A 15,309-nucleotide genomic window follows, 5' to 3' on the forward strand; every position below is an offset into this window, starting at 1 on the left:
CACTGAACCCCAAACATCCTCACTGAAGCCCAAAAATCCTCATTGAACCCCAAACATCCTCACTGAACCCCAAAAATCCTCACTGAACCCCAAAAATCCTTCTCGAGCTCCAAATCCTCACTGAACCCCAAACATCCTCATTGAACCCCAAAAATCCTTCTCGAGCTCCAAATCCTCACCGAACCCAGTGTCCCGGGCCAGGTTGGACAGGGCTTGGAGAAACCTGGAATGTTGGAATGTTGGAATGTTGGAAGGTGTCCCTGCCCTTGGAATGGTTTGGGTGGGACTGGGCGATCTCGGAGCTCCCACCCAAACCCATCCCACGGTTCCGGGATTCCCTTTCCCCCTCACAATCAATCCCATCGCCAGGAATTCGCCACCAGCTCCGGCGCCAGCCCGTGGCGCTCGCGGGGTTAAACCAAAGCACGTCCGCTGGCGGCTAATTAGGCAAAGCTGCTAATTAGCTCCTTGGCTGGCTGGGGGAAGGGCAGCCAGGGCCGCTCCCTGGGTTTTTGTGGGATTGGGAAGATGGAGGCGTCTCCCGCTGGCGAGTGCGGTGACACCGGAGCTTTTCATTGCCGCCAGCCCAAATCCAAGCCGCCGCTGACGAATCCCGCCGGATTCCGGCTCGGCTCCCCCTGCCAATCCCTGTTTCCCAACCAAGCTTCGCAATTCCCACTTGGTCCTGCCCTTCCTGGGAACGGCACCTGCCCAGCTCCTGGGTGGGATCAGGTTGTCTGTGGATTCATGGAGAACGTTCGGCCGACGAGGATAAAAACCCGACTCCATCGCTCTCCTGGTTCTCCCTCCTGGAAAGTTTGGATGGGGATTGGGAAGTCTCTGGTTGTCCCAGCACGGAGATGGAGAATTTGGAGCAGGATGGAACCAACCAGAGCTTCGAAGATCCATCGTGGAGTGGGATGAGCCCTCAAACGCTTCCGCTGGAGCTGCCACAGCTCCCTCGCTTCCAAACCCCTGGAGATTCCGGGATCAGCTGGAAAATCAGGTCTGGGAGCCAACAGCCTTCCCTGGCCTTCCCAACCCTCTCCTCCTCGAGTCTGGCACTAATTCCAGAGGTTTTTCCCTCTGGGAAATGGCAGAGGGACACGGGATTGAGCGGCACAACTCATCTGTGGTTCTCTGGTGGGTGGGAAGGCCTGGGGAGAGCCAGGTCACGCCTCGTTCCCGCCTTCCTCCATCCCCTCTGGAAAGGAGAAGCTGGAGAGCTCCCGGATGTTGGGACAAGGTGTGGGATGGAGGTGGCTCGTGGAGAGAAGCCGGAAACCGACGGAGGAATCCCATGGGATTCACTGGGATCCCCAGCCATGGAATCACCGCCACCTCCTGGTGGCTCACCCCCGGAGCTGCAGCGACGCCCTCGGGAGCAAGGAAGGATTTTCCTGCTTCCTTGGAGCTCCCGGCCAACAATTCCTACGGGAGATTTTTCCAGCGTAATGAAGATTAACCGGTGCCATTAAGGGGATGACGTCGTGCTCCGTCCATCTGGGAATGCTTTTGTGGAATTCCGTCATTCCCAATCCCTGCTCTTAACCCTTTCCCTCTTCATCCCCTCTGGATCTGGGGTCCCCAGAGCTGCTTCACATCCTCGTTCCGTCGAGGGAGTTGAGCTCCTTGCTAATCCAAAATCAATCAATAATCAATCAATCAATCAATCAATCTTCCCATCGGGAAATCTGCTTGTCTGCGGGAGAAATCCCAAACTCCTGTCTTCATCCCATGGCTGGCCAATCAAGGCTGCTCAGACTGGATTTTAGACCAAAAACCTTCAACGTTAAGGACTTTCCTCTCCCTTTCTCCTCCCGGCGGCAAGGATGGCACCAAAGTTCTCCAAACCCGCAGCAAATCCATCATTCCAGGCTTTGGAGCTGGAGAAGGTCGCCCTGCCGTGTTCCAGCTCTTTGTGGAGAGTTGGGATGTCCAATCCACGAGCGGGGAGAATCCTGGAATTCTCCTTCCTGCAGGTGTCCCAGGAGAGCAGGATGGTGTCTGCTTCCCCTGCCCTGGATCCTCGGCTTTGGCCTTCCTCAATTTCTCCCGGAGCCTCCGCACCCAGGAATGCTTGAAGAGTTCTTCAATCTTCCTGTGGTCAACAGGGAATCACCTCACAGCGAAGAAATTGGGGGAAAAGAGGAGGGAATTGGGGTTGGCTCCCAAAAATCCCAGCACCGCCTTTTGGAGCTCCGCAGAACCTCCCCTGGAGGCACCTGAGGTGGGTTTGGAGGTGGGGCTGGCGTCTGCCGGGGTTTAGGAGGTGGCCGTGGTCGTGGGGCCACCTCTGTTTTGGGAGATGGCCGTAATTTGCCAAAAATTTGTAATTTTCCAGCTGTTTTCACCTCTTGGCTCCCACAGGAGCTTTTGGATTCTTCCTCCATGGTTGGAGGGTCAGCGTCCGAATGGTTCAGTGTCCAAATCCTGCCCTGGCCATGTTCAGCCCTTTGTTTCCATCCGGATTTGTTGTCCTAGTGCCACGTGGATTCAGGGAATGGCTGCAATTCGGCAGAGTTGTGTGAATCCAGGCCCAAATTCCAGGAAGAGACTTGCAGGAGCTTTGGAGAAACCCAGGAAGGAGGTGAGGAACCGCCACGCCAGATTTTGAGCGCGGTTCCGACCACGAGTTCATAAATGTGACCATTCCTGATTTTTAGAGGTCAATGTGACCATTCCTGATTTTTAGAGGTCAATGTGACCATTCCTGAGTTTTGGAGGTCAATGTGACCATTCCTGAGGTTTAGAGGTCAATGTGACCATTCCTGATTTTTAGAGGTCAATGTGACCATTCCTGAGTTTTGGAGGTCAATGTGACCATTCCTGATTTTTAGAGGTCAATGTGACCATTCCTGATTTCCTTGGAAGTGAGGAAGAGGAGCAGAACTGACACCAGTGATTCCTTAGGGAATGAAAATCCCATCTTTTGGGAAAAAAAGGGATGAGGGTTGATGGTTGCTCTTGGTGGCGTCACAGTGGTGGGACCTCCTGGAACTGGGCTTTCTTCCCAAGTCTCGTCCAACCTGGCCTTGGACACTTCCCAGGACGGAGCAGCCACAGCTTTTCTGGGAATTCCATTCCAGCCCCTCTCAGGGAAGAATTCCTTCCCAAAATCCCGCCTAACCCTGCCCTCTGGAAGCGGGAAGCCATTCCCTGCGTCCCATCGGGCTGGGGACGCCAAGAGGAGGAAAAGCTTCAGAGCAGGGAACGCTCTCCGGGGGGATGCGAAATCCGCTCAGAACAGGCAAGAGCTAAAAGGAAAAAAAATAAAAAAAATAAAAATCACCATTTTTGGAAGTCTTTGTGGCGCTCCCGGAGCCAGCGGGAATGAGCAGATTCCCTGTTGATCAGCTATTTTGGGAAATGTCACTGCTGGCCTCTCTGTTCCTCCCAGCTGATTCCGCAGAACCACAAAGGCTCTTCTGCGCTCCTTTCCCGGCGTTCCCTCCTCCCTGTCCAATCTGGAAAGATCTCCTCCTGTTTTCAGTGACATTTGGATTTTGGGAACAAAGCTGTTTTTAGGGGGTTTGTTTTAATTGGGATGAGCAGCCCCCATTGGCTCCCGGGAATTTGGCGTCCGTGCCCGGCTCGGTTGCTTTGGTCTTGTGCTTCCTCCTGGTGGGTTCCTGATGGGATTGATCCTGGAGGAACTCACTGGAGACCCCCCCTGTCCATCCCAAACCAAGAGGACAACAATGGGTGGGGAAGGTCCCCCCTGAGCTGACCTTCAGCAAGGGCATCTTGACCTTCATCCAAGGATTGATCATCCAAGTTCATTTTGGTGTTTCCTCATCATGGACATCCCATAAAACCTTTTGGTTATGGATTCGTGGCCTCCAATGTCCCTCTCCAATCTGGAAAGATCTCCTCCTGGTTTTGGTGACATTTGGATTTTGGGAACGAAGCTGTTTTTGGGGGGATTGTTTAATTTGGGATGAGCAGCCCCCATTGGCTCCCGGGAATTTGGCGTCCGTGCCCGGCTCGGTTGTGCTTTGGTCTTGTGCTTCCTCCTGGTGGGTTCCTGATGGGATTGACCCTGGAGGAACTCAATGGAGACCCCCCCCGGCCATCCCAAACCAAGAGGACAACGGTGGGTGGGGAAGGTCCCCCCTGAGCTGATCTTCAGCAAGGGCATCTTGACCTTCATCCAAGGATTGATCATCCAAGTTCATTTTGGTGTTTCCTCATCATGGACATCCCATAAAATCCTTTGGATATGGATTCATGGCCTCCAATGTCCCTGTCCAATCTGGAAAGATCTCCTCCTGGTTTTGGTGACATTTGGATTTTGGGAACGGAGCTGTTTTTGGGGGGATTGTTTTAACTGGGATGAGCAGCCCCCATCTCCTGTTTGTTTTTGGTGACATTTGGATTTTGGGAACGAAGCTGTTTTTGGGGGGATTGTTTAATTTGGGATGAGCAGCCCCCATTGGCTCCCAGGAATTTGGCGTCCGTGCCCGGCTCCGTTGTTTTGGTCTTGTGCTTCCTCCTGGTGGGTTCCTGATGGGATTGATCCTGGAGGAACTCACTGGAGACCCCCCCCCTGTCCATCCCAAACCAAGAGGACAACGATGGGTGGGGAAGATCCACCCTGACTTTACCTTCAGCAAGGGCATCTTGACCTTCATCCAAGGATTGATCATCCAAAGGATTTTATGGGATGTCCATGATGAGGAAACACCAAAATTTGGTGTTTCCTCATCATGGACATCCCATAAAATCCTTTGGTTATGGATTTGTGGCCTCCAACGTCCCATCCCACCCAAACGGCTGCCGGAAAATGGCAAAAATTCACCCTCCTGGTGAGTTTTTCATTTCATTTCTGGCCCTGCTTCTCCCGAAAATAAGTGGGAATGAGGATGACGAGGGATTGGGAGGGGTCGTTACCTCCCTCTGGTCTTGATCAGCTTCCCTGGACGTTAATTAGCGCCGAGGAGCAGCAGAAGATCGGAGACGTTTCACGGAGAGACTTGGTGTGGAGGGCTCGGAGCTGAAGGTGATCCCGTGGCGCCATCCGGAGACCGGGATGGGACAATTCTGGAAAAATAATTGGAATTTTTTTTTTAAATTTTTTTTTTTTTTTTTTTTAGTGGTATTTTGATGGGTATAATCCTTTGGGAATGTTTTAGCTGGAGAACGGAATTGCGTGCGGAGGAGGTCACGGACGTTCATGGATCCAAGATTTGATGTCGACAGACTTTGGGCTTCCACGTTCCCACCGCTCCAGTATTCCCACAGAAATTCCAAATCGGATTTTCCCCTATCCTGGATATCCCACGGATTGGGGGGTATCCATCAAATCATCTCGGAAAACTCAATCCCGGCGCTCGCCTTCTTCCCAAATATCCATTTTATCGCCCAAATTATGCAAATTTCACTTCGCTCGTTTCCGGTGTTTTCCAGGAATCAGCTTCAACCAATCAGAAGGCTTCCTAAAAAAAAATGAACTCCAAGGGGGAAGCGACGCTTCCGAAGGATGGGAAGAGGGATTGGAAGTGTGGCAGAAGGGTTGGAGAGGCCGTGGTGGGGTTGCGAGAGCCCCAAATCCCACAGAAACTGAGAGTCCAGGGCTCGAGCGGGGATTTAAAAATTCGAAATTTCAAAACGTAGAATTAAAAAATCCCGGTCCCAAGCCCTGGGACTGTTAAACGTGTGGAATCCCACGGAATTCCGTGCCAGTTTTTTGGGAACAGCGCCAGCAGGTGAAGGACAGCGAAACCTTAAGGATGGAGGGCTTCAGGATTTCCATCACACAGCCTAATTTAATCACAAATTAACATAAAATGCGACGTTTTTTGCATGATTAGAGGGGCTGCATTCCTGTCCCGGGGGTGCTCTCCCGGCTGGAAAATTTCGGACGGATCACAGGAGGCTCCCGGGTGGAATCCTGGACATCCTCAGGCTCCGCTGCTCACCTTTCCCTGATTTTTCTTTTTATTTCCCCACGGATATTCCCGTGCTGCCGGAGCGGCGCTGGGCCCCGTGCCAGGGCTTTTCCCTGGCCCCGGAATTCCCAGCGGGATGCGCCGGGAGCAGGCGGTGCCCAGCGGGGAGGGAACAGGGGCCGGGCTGCTTCCCTGGCTCCCGTCTCGGCTTAGCCCTGGATAAAGGGAATTTTGAGCTCAGGTGGAAGGCGGAGGGAGAGGATGCTCCCAAATCCCGCGGCCGGGGGAGGAAGGTGAGGAGGAGCGAGGGCGCGGTGGGAATTCAGGATTTTGGGGATTCGGGGATGGTGGGGGTGCCTAAGGATCTTTTGCTTTTCCTGGAGAATCCTGCTGCGTTCTGATATTGGAATTATTCAAATCCAGGGGTGGTTTTTTTTTTTCCCCAGGGAAGGGAAAAATCCACTTAATCCCAGCTCTAAATTTTAATCTTCGCCTGCGAAGCCTAAACGACACCGGGGCAGGGGGAGAGATCTTGGAAAAATGCACGGATTGGGTCGGTTTTGGAAATATTCTTGTTTTTAAAAAACCTCACGTCGTGGCCTCATTCCATCAAAAAAATCAAATAATTTTGGTTTAAAAGAATGAAACATTATTTTCAAAATAATTCTGCTTTTTCCCAGGGAGGGGGAAAATCCACTTAACCCCAGCTCTAAATTTTAATCTTTGCCTCTAAAAAAACACCGGGGCAGAGGAAGAAATCTTGGAAAAATTCACGGATTGGGTCGGTTTTGGAAATATTCTTGTTTTTAAAACTTCACATCGTGGCCTCATTCCACCAAAAAACCAAATAATTTTGGTTTAAAAGAATGAAATATTATTTTTAAATTATTCTGCTTAAATCCAGCTGTGATTTGTTCCCTCAGTCCCACCTCGATGGAGCGAGGGAATAAAAAAATCCCCATTAAAAGCATCGGGAATGTGAAAAATCCACAATTTCGGTCGTTTTCATGGGATTTTAAGGAATTTTGAGCTGTGCATGGTCGGAATTCTTGCTGGAATAAATAATGATATGCAAATGAGGGTGGGGGGGGTCTGCAGGTGTGGGGTCTCTCCAGAAAAAACAACGGGAAGCAAAGGAATTCCCGGATGAGGGATCCAGGTTTGTCCTCTCCCCTCCATCCCTGACTTCCCAAAGGTTGGAAGAAGATCAAGGAAGGGGAACACTGGAGCAGGGAAAGGAAACTTAGGAGAAGGAAATTTAGGAGAACATGGGAAAAAATCCTGCCCCAAACCAGCTGGAAGTTACGTGGGAATCACACAGATTTCCAAAGAAATTGGGATTTCTTGGACATGGGAGACGCAGAGGGATTCGGGAAGTGGTTTTGTCATGGAAATGTACAGAGCAGGAAAAAGAAAAATCTCCCCCACGTGGAGGGAACAGCAGGGAGAGCGCAGAGCCAAGCCAGAAATAACGGGAATACTTGGGATTTCTGCCGGATGCCCCGTGCCAGCATCCCCTGAATTCCTTGGAGTGGCTGCGGGCAGCGATTTTCAGCCCAAAAATTGCGGTTTTGGGATTCCTTTTGCCAGCAGAAAATTCCATTTATCCTGTGGGGGTTTTTTTGGAGGAGGGGGGGGATGGAGCACTGACCATAATGCACGGAGCTTTCTGGAATATTTGGGATAATATCCCAAATTGTTGTTTAATATTTGGGATTGAGAGCTCGGCCGGGACGAGGTGATTTGAAGATTCCGACGGAGGCGCCGGCTGCTCCGTTGGGGATTTTTCTTCGGATCGGCGGCCGCCAGATGGGAATATGAGTGCCAGCTGCAAAGCTGGGAATTAAGCGGTGGCTTCACCTGGTTTGAGTGAAAACACCTGGATTTAGCAGGGATTTGGGATTTGGGATTTGGGGTTTGGGTGGGGAAAATGTGGAAACGCGGATTTCTGCGGGGAATTTCCGGCTCATCTCATTCCAAGCCTTTTCCATGGGCAGGGACACCTTCCACTATCCCAGGTTGCTCCAAACCCTGTCCAGCCGGGGCTTGGACACTTCCAGGGGATGGGACAGCCACAGATTCCCTGGAAATTCCAGTCCAGTTTCCTCTGTGGATCTCCTGTTTTCTTTTCCTCGCGATTTTTGGGATCTGTGCATAAAAATCAGGTTATTCATGAGGATCAAAGAAATCCAGAAGAAACACGGAGCCATCCAAGACTTTTTGTGTGCGTTTTGAGCAGGAAAAGCAGATTTTTCAGGAGCAGAGCAAGGTGGGAAGGGGCTTGGAGCAACCTGGGGTAGTGGAAGGTGCCCCAGCCCATGGCAGGAACTGGATGAGCTTTAAGCCCAAGCCATTCCATGAATCCATGATTTTGTGGCCGTGGGTGGAATTTCGGGGGGTCTGGAAGGGCTCCATGAGGGTTTGAGATCCATCAAGCCAAGGTGGAGGAATCCAGACCCATCCCGGTTTTCGGCAGCAAAGAAGTTGGCAGGAGGCTCAAGCCCCCGGGAGATCCAAAGGTGGAAAAGGAAGGAATGAATTGTTCCCAAATCCCCTGGAGCGAGGGCAAAGTCGTGGATAAGCAAGGAGAGACTGTGGGGCCCCCTGCAGGGAATGGTTTGTGTCTTTTTGTGGGAATTTTTTCCCTCTAAAGCTCAGCAGTTGAACCCACTCCGCCTTTTCCTGGGGTGCAGAAGGGACAAACGGCTGGGAATAAACGAGGCTTGGAGAGGGATGAACCGGGAGAGCAGACGGTGCCTCCGGCATCTTCTGTTCCGGCGTGGGATGGGTGACAGGATGTGCTTCCCTGTGCCTTGGGAACAGCAAATTCCAGCTCGGATCCCTCCTGGGAGCCGGGCAGCTCCATCAAAATCCATCTTTGCTCTTCCTCCTCCTGAGTGCCCCAAGGAGCAGGAGAGAGGAGGTGAGAATCCAACGTGCCGGGGAAGAATTCCTCACAGGAGAATTTCTTCCCAATATCCAACCTCAAGGGCAGGGACGCCTTCCACTATCCCAGGTTGCTCCATCCTGGCCTTGGACGCTTCCAGGGATGGAGCAGCCACAGCTTTTTCTGGGAATCCCATTCCAGAGCGCCTCACCACCCTCACAGTCAAGAATTCCTTCCCGTTATCCCATCCATCCCTGCCCTCTGGCAGCGGGAAGCCATTCCCTGTGTCCTGTCCCTCCGTGCCTTGTCCAGGATCCAACCCCATCCACCCCGTCCCATCTCCATCTCCCGAGCCCTTGGCAATATCCATCCTCCAGGCCCGGGAGGTTTGGCGCCAACCATCCCAAATTTCGGTGGAATTCTGAACCCCCCCGCACTGTGATCTCTCTCCCCGCAGGACCTCATCCCTGCGATGGAACGCTGGCACCAAGGAGCGGATGCTGATCAAGGTGACGGATCGGGAGCCCAGCTTCCTCCTGCACCAAGGCAACGGCTACGCCCCGGAAAACCAACCCGGCTCGCGCTCCCGCCGACCCTCAGGCGGGCAGCAGTCGCCCAACCTCCAGACCTTCTCCTCGGACGCCGACGGCTCCGTCTTCTTCCCGGAGAGGAAGCAGTCGCCCTTCCTGAAGAGGGCCGAGCACGTGGGCAGCTGCTCGCCGCTGCTGGGCCGGGGCGACTCCTTCTGCTCGCCGCTCCAAGCCCAGCACCGCAAACATTCCAGCGAATCCCAGCCCTCGTCGCCCCGCTACGCCTACGAGCCGCCGCTCTACGAGGAGCCCCCCATGGAATACCAGGCTCCCATCTACGACGAGCCGCCCGTGGACATGCAGTACGAGGCCAGCGGCAGCTACAAGGCCGGCTCGCCGCAGAAATCGCCCATCCGCAAGCCTCACCCTTTCCTCCAGTCGCCCAAGCAAGGCTCCAACTCGCCCTACCAGCAGCTGGTGCTCACCAAGCAGAAATGCCCCGACCGCTTCATGAGCCTGGAATACAGCCCGGCCGGCAAGGAGTACGTCCGGCAGTTGGTCTACGTGGAGCAGTCGGGCTCCAGCCCCAAGATGAAGACGGGCCTGAGGCACAAATATTCCCCCAACCCCATCGGCGGCTCCTACTCGCTGCAGCACAGCCCCTGCCTGGTGCGGGACCAGCGCCTGGAGATCAAATCGGGCGACTACAGCAGCATGGAGGGACCCGACTTCTGCCCCGGCCCCGCGGGGGCTCAGGTGGCCCAGGGCGAGGACTCCATGTCGTGGTCCAGCCAGCAGGACACCCTGTCCTCCACCGGTTACTCGCCCTCCACCAGGAAGAGGAAAAGCCGGAAGCCTTCGGTGAACCACGACGCCAACGCCTCCTCCACGGACGGCTCGGGGGAGCGGGAGGTGTTGGGAGAGCTGGGTGAGGAGCGAGCCACGCCGGGGCCCACCAGGTCGCCGATGAACCGGACGGAGAGCAAGGCGGCCGAGGCGGAGGCGGCGCGGGGGTTCCCGGAGCCGTTCCTGGCGCAGGCGCGGCTGGCGTGGGAGGCGCAGCAGGCCCACTACCACATGAAGCAGAGGAGCAGCTGGGATTCCCAAAAGGACGGTTCGGGCTACGAGAGCGACGGAGCCCTCCCGCTGCCCATGCCGGGCCCGGTGGTGAGAGCCTTCAGCGAGGACGAGGCGTTGGCGCAGCAGGAGAACAAGCACTGGAAGAGGAACACCTTCGAGAAGCTGGGCTTCCCCCAGATCCTGCTGGAGAAGAGCGTCTCCGTCCAGACCAACCTGGCCTCCCCCGAGCCATACCTGCATCCATCTCAGGTAACGCCCTCCTTGGGAAGGGTCTCGGTTTTGGGGGTTTTCAGCAGTTCCTTCTCCTCCAGTGGAGATCCCGTGGGATGGTCCCTGTGTGCCATGGTGGCCTCAGCTCTGTGCTGTGGCTTCTCCTGCCTCGGTGTGGGGCAGATCCTGGAGCCACAAAGCTCCCAGGAGGTTCCTGAGTGCCCATCCCTGGATGATCCCTCAGGGAAGTTGGTCCTTGCCAAGGTGGTCCCTCAAAGAAGCCGGTCCTTAGCAAGATGGTCCCTCAAAGTTGTTGGCCCTTGTCAAGGTGGTCCTTCAAAATTGGTCCTTTGCCAAGGTGGTCCCTCAAGGAAGTTAGTCCTTGCCAAGGTGGTCCCTCAAAGTTGGTCCTTGCCAAGGTGATCCCTCAAAGAAGTCGGTCCTTGGCAAGGTGGTCCCTCAAACATGTTGGCCTTGGCCAAGGTGGTCCCTCAAAGAAAGTTGAGCTTTGCCAAGGTGGTCCTTCAAAATTGGTCCTTGCCAAGGTAGTTCCTCAAAGATGTTGGTCCTTGCCAAGGTGGTCCCTCACAGAAGCTGATTCTTGCCAAGGTGGTCCCTCAAGGAAGTTGGTCTTTGCCAAGGTGGTCCTTCAAAATTAGTCCTTGCCAAGGTGGTCCTTCAAAATTGATCCTTTGCCAAGGTGGTCCCTCAGGGAAGTTGGTCCTTGCCAAGGTGATCCCTCAAAGAAGCCGGTCCTTAGCAAGGCGGTCCCTCAAAGTTGGTCCTTGCCAAGGTGGTCCCTCAAAGAAGTTGACCTTTGCCAAGGTGGTCCTTCAAAATTGGTCCTTGCCAAGGTGGTTCCTCAAAGAAGTCGGTCCTTGCCAAGGTGGTCCCTCAAAGAAGTCGGTCCTTAGCAAGGTGGTCCCTCAAACATGTTGGCCTTGGCCAAGGTGATCCCTCAAAGAAGTTGAGCTTTGCCAAGGTGGTCCTTCAAAATTGGTCCTTGCCAAGGTGGTTCCTCAAAGATGTTGGTTCTTGCCAAGGTGGTCTCTCAAGGAAGTTGACCTTGGCCAAGGTGGTCCCTCAAAGTTGGTCGTTGCCAAGGTGGTCCTTCAAAATTGGTCCTTGCCAAGGTGGTTCCTCAAAGATGTTGGTCCTTGCCAAGGTAGTTCCTCAGAGATGTTGGTTCTTGCCAAGGTGGTGCCTCACAGAAGCTGATTCTTGGCAAGGTGGTCCCTCAAGGAAGTTGGTCCTTGCCAAGGTGGTCCCTCAAGGAAGTTGGTCCTTGCCAAAGTGGTCCCTCAAGGAAGTTGGTCCTTGCCAAGGTGGTCTCTCAAAGTTGGTCATTAGCAAGGTGGTCCCTCAAAACCTTGGGATGAAAGAGCCACCAGTTTTCCAGAATTTGTTTCCCAGGGTTGTGGGCTGCCTCCAGCCCCGAACTCCCGTTCCAGAGGAGACCCTGAGGCTCTGGCCTGGAATTGCTGTGCACCCCATGTGCCCGGATTCCATCCCCTCAGATGTTTCCCTGGTTCTTGGACTTCCTCCATCAGCTTCTGGATGTCCTCCATCAGTCCCTTTCCCTCCAGGGAAAGGCTGTCAGGGCTTCCAAGAAACAGGTGATGACAAATCCCACCTGGAAAACTTCCTGGAAGATGGAATTTGGTGTCAGCAGGAAGGAGACCCTGGACACGGACCTGGGGAAACAGCAAATCATCTGGAAAATTCCCTTTTTGCCCATGGAAATCGGCGGAGTGCTGCATCCAAAGGCAGCAGAAGAAGATTCCTGAAGCCCAAGGACTCCGTGCTGCACGAGGAGGTCCAAACCCAAAGCTGGAGAGCTCCGGATCCACTTTGGATCTTCATGCCAGGAGAAGAAGCTGCCACCACTGGTGATCCCACACCTTCTTCCCAGAGCTTGGGACGTGGCGGGAATCTCCTCCACTCCCCAGAGGTTTCTGTCCTGGTGGTCCCATCCCTCATCCTCGACCTCGGGGACACCAAGGTGGTGGGACACTGGTTTCCCGGAGAAGCTGTGGCTGCTCCCATCCCTCCTGGAAGTGTCCAAGGCCAGGTTAGACAGGGCTTGGAGAAACCCGGGATCGTGGGAGGTGTCCCTGGCCATTGGAACGGGATGACCTCGAAGGTCCCTTCCAACCCAACCCCTTCCATGGTCATGGCTGTGGTGGCCACCAGTGGAGTGTCCCCACACTGAGGTGCATCCCACCCCCACCCAGGTGGCTCCAGGACCTTCTCCCTTGAGGATTCCCTAATTCCTGAGGTGACTCCATGGTCACCCCATGGGACAGGCAGGAGGTCACGGCCATTTGAGGTTGACACCTGATGGTTTTACCCCATTCTTGTAGGCCAGGGCATCCCCCAAGTTCGTTTAGGTGTTAATTAGAGCTAATTAGGGATGAAGTCAATTTCCTATTGGCTCTGGCAGCGGAGGATCCATCACACTTCACTTCCGGTGTCACTCCCTGGCCTGACCACGCTCTCCTTGGCTGGAGAAGGTTGATGTCCTCAACCAATGGGGTCATTTTCTTCTCTTGGTGGCTCTGGTCCAGCCCATGGCTCTTTTGGGAGAGCCGCGTCCCCAGCAGCTGCCAAGTGAGACCTTCGAGCATCTCCTGCATCTCCTTCCACCCAGGAAACCCCAGGCTGGAGGACACAGAAGGACCTTGGGGGTGAAGTGGCCTCCACAGGGACACCAGGGCTGGGTCCCTTGAGGGGTGAAGGGTCCCCATCCCCTGTCCCTGCCATCATCACCGTGGTCGTGATGGGAGTGGAGAAATGTCCATGGAAAGATCTCGAAATTGGAACAGGCCAGGACGAGTTGTTGAAGAGACAAGAAACTTGACTTGCTTGAAGAAGCAGAAGCTCAGTCGAAGTTCAGCTGCCAGCAGCTCTGGTGGCTCTTTGGGCGGCTTCCTTGTCCCCTCCTGGATTTTCCACCTCCTGGGTCTTTCCACCTTCTGCTTTCCTTCTGTTCCTCATCTGAAGCCCAGCCCCGAGTCCGTGGCAGCACTGGAGTCACCTTGCCCGGGGCCACCAAGGTGGGGACAGCGGTGTCACCTCTGGCCGGTGTGGCGCGTCCTTCCCTGCCATGGGTTACGTCCCCAGGGCCCCCAGACCCAGGTGCTGCCGGCCTGGATGTGCAGGAGAGATGACGAAGCCACCTTGGCTGGCTGCAGGGCCACAGACTTGTCCAGTTGTCCATGCCAATTGTCGGCCTCCTCCGTGGTGGTCAGCAGCTGCTGGGGTGTCCCTCCAGCCCTCCTGGGGTGCCATCCCCAAGCTGTGCTGGTGCCGGCAGGAGGAGGATGCTGGGCTCCTCTGGGTCCTTCCCAGCTGGCTGCTCTGCAGAGGTCAAGGTCAAAGCCTGAGCATCTCCTGTCCCTCAGGAAGGTCAGAAGGACCATCCATGTCCTTGGTCATGGCTCGGAGGAGCCACCAGCCTCCTGCTGTGGCCGCAGAAGAACCACCCTGGGAGGGGATTTTGGGTAGAGGGATTTCCTGGGGGGCCCTTAAGGGTGGGTGTGTCTCCAGTGTCCCCAGAGGACAGGTGGAACCCAAAGCCACTCCCCCTGTGCTTCCCCCCACGTTGCCACCACCTTCTTCTGACCAAGTGTGGAGAGAGCCCGGCCTGTCACCCGTGCCCACCTGTCCCCTCCCTCCTGATGCCAATCAGTGCCAGAGCCCACCTTGGCTGCTGGCCAATCGTGCTCCACTTGGCCATGGTGGGATCGAGGAGGCTCCTTGGAGAGGACGAGGCTTATGGGAAGACCTCTGAATGCTGCAACGGTTGGTTGGTTGGTTGGTTGGTTGGTTGGTTGGTTGATTGATTGATTTGTTGGTTGATTGGTTGATTGATTGATTGATTGAATGATTTGTTGCTGGGTTGGTTGGTTGATTGGTTGATTGATTGATTTGCTGGTTGATTGGTTGGTTTGTTGGTTCATTGGTTGATTGGTTTGTTGGTTGGTTTATCAGATCGATTAATTGGTTGGTTGGTTGGTTGGTTGGTGGATTGGTTTGTTGATTGCTTTGTCACATCAATTCATTGGTTGGTTGGTTGGTTGGTTGGTTGGTTTCTTTGTTGGTTTCTCTTTTGTCAGTTGGTTGATTGATCAGTTTGTTGCCTGATTTATTGTTTGGATGATTGGTTGATTGGTTGATTGGTTGATTTGTTGGTTGGTTGATTGACTGATTTTTTGATTGATAGGTAGGTTGGTTGGTTGGTTGGTTGATGGATTGGCTTACTGGTTGTTTCATTGGTTGGTTTGTTGGTCGATTGGTTCATTGATTGATCATTTGGCTGGTTGATTGATTAATCTGTTGGTTAGCTGACTAATTGGTCTACTGGCTGTTTCATTTGATTGGTTTGTCAATTGGTTGGTTGGTTGGTTGGTTGGTTGGTTGGTTGGTTGGTTGGTTGGTTGGTTGGTTGATTGATTGATTGATTGATTGAGCCGTTGGTTGGTTGCCTGATTGGCTTACTGGTTGATTGGTTTGTTGATTTATCTATTGGTTGGTTGATTGATTGATTGATTGATCCATTAGTTCATTGGTTCATTGATTTATTGGCTGGTCCGTTTTTCAATCTGTTGCTCGATTGATCAATCAATCAATCAATCGCTCCATCAGCACTGCCACGGTTGATTGGTTTGTTGATTGATCTATTGGTTGGTTGGTTGGTTGCCTGATTGGT

At 53.8% G+C, this 15,309-nt stretch overlaps 1 protein-coding gene across 3 annotated transcripts in view; it reads left to right on the forward strand.

The window, feature by feature from the left end:
* Positions 1-15,309, forward strand: part of ARHGAP39 (Rho GTPase activating protein 39) — a 121,202-nt gene that overhangs the window by 88,360 nt on the left and 17,533 nt on the right. For all 3 annotated transcript variants that reach the window (XM_071421954.1, XM_071421953.1, XM_071421955.1), the window contains exon 4: positions 9,236-10,637. In XM_071421954.1, the coding sequence (XP_071278055.1) occupies positions 9,236-10,637 (1,402 nt within the window). The remainder of the gene's footprint in view (positions 1-9,235; positions 10,638-15,309) is intronic.

Source organism: Agelaius tricolor, unplaced genomic scaffold (assembly GCF_023055355.1).
Source record: "Agelaius tricolor isolate 1412-34295 unplaced genomic scaffold, bAgeTri1.0.p SCAF_2, whole genome shotgun sequence".
Lineage (NCBI taxonomy): Eukaryota > Metazoa > Chordata > Aves > Passeriformes > Icteridae > Agelaius > Agelaius tricolor.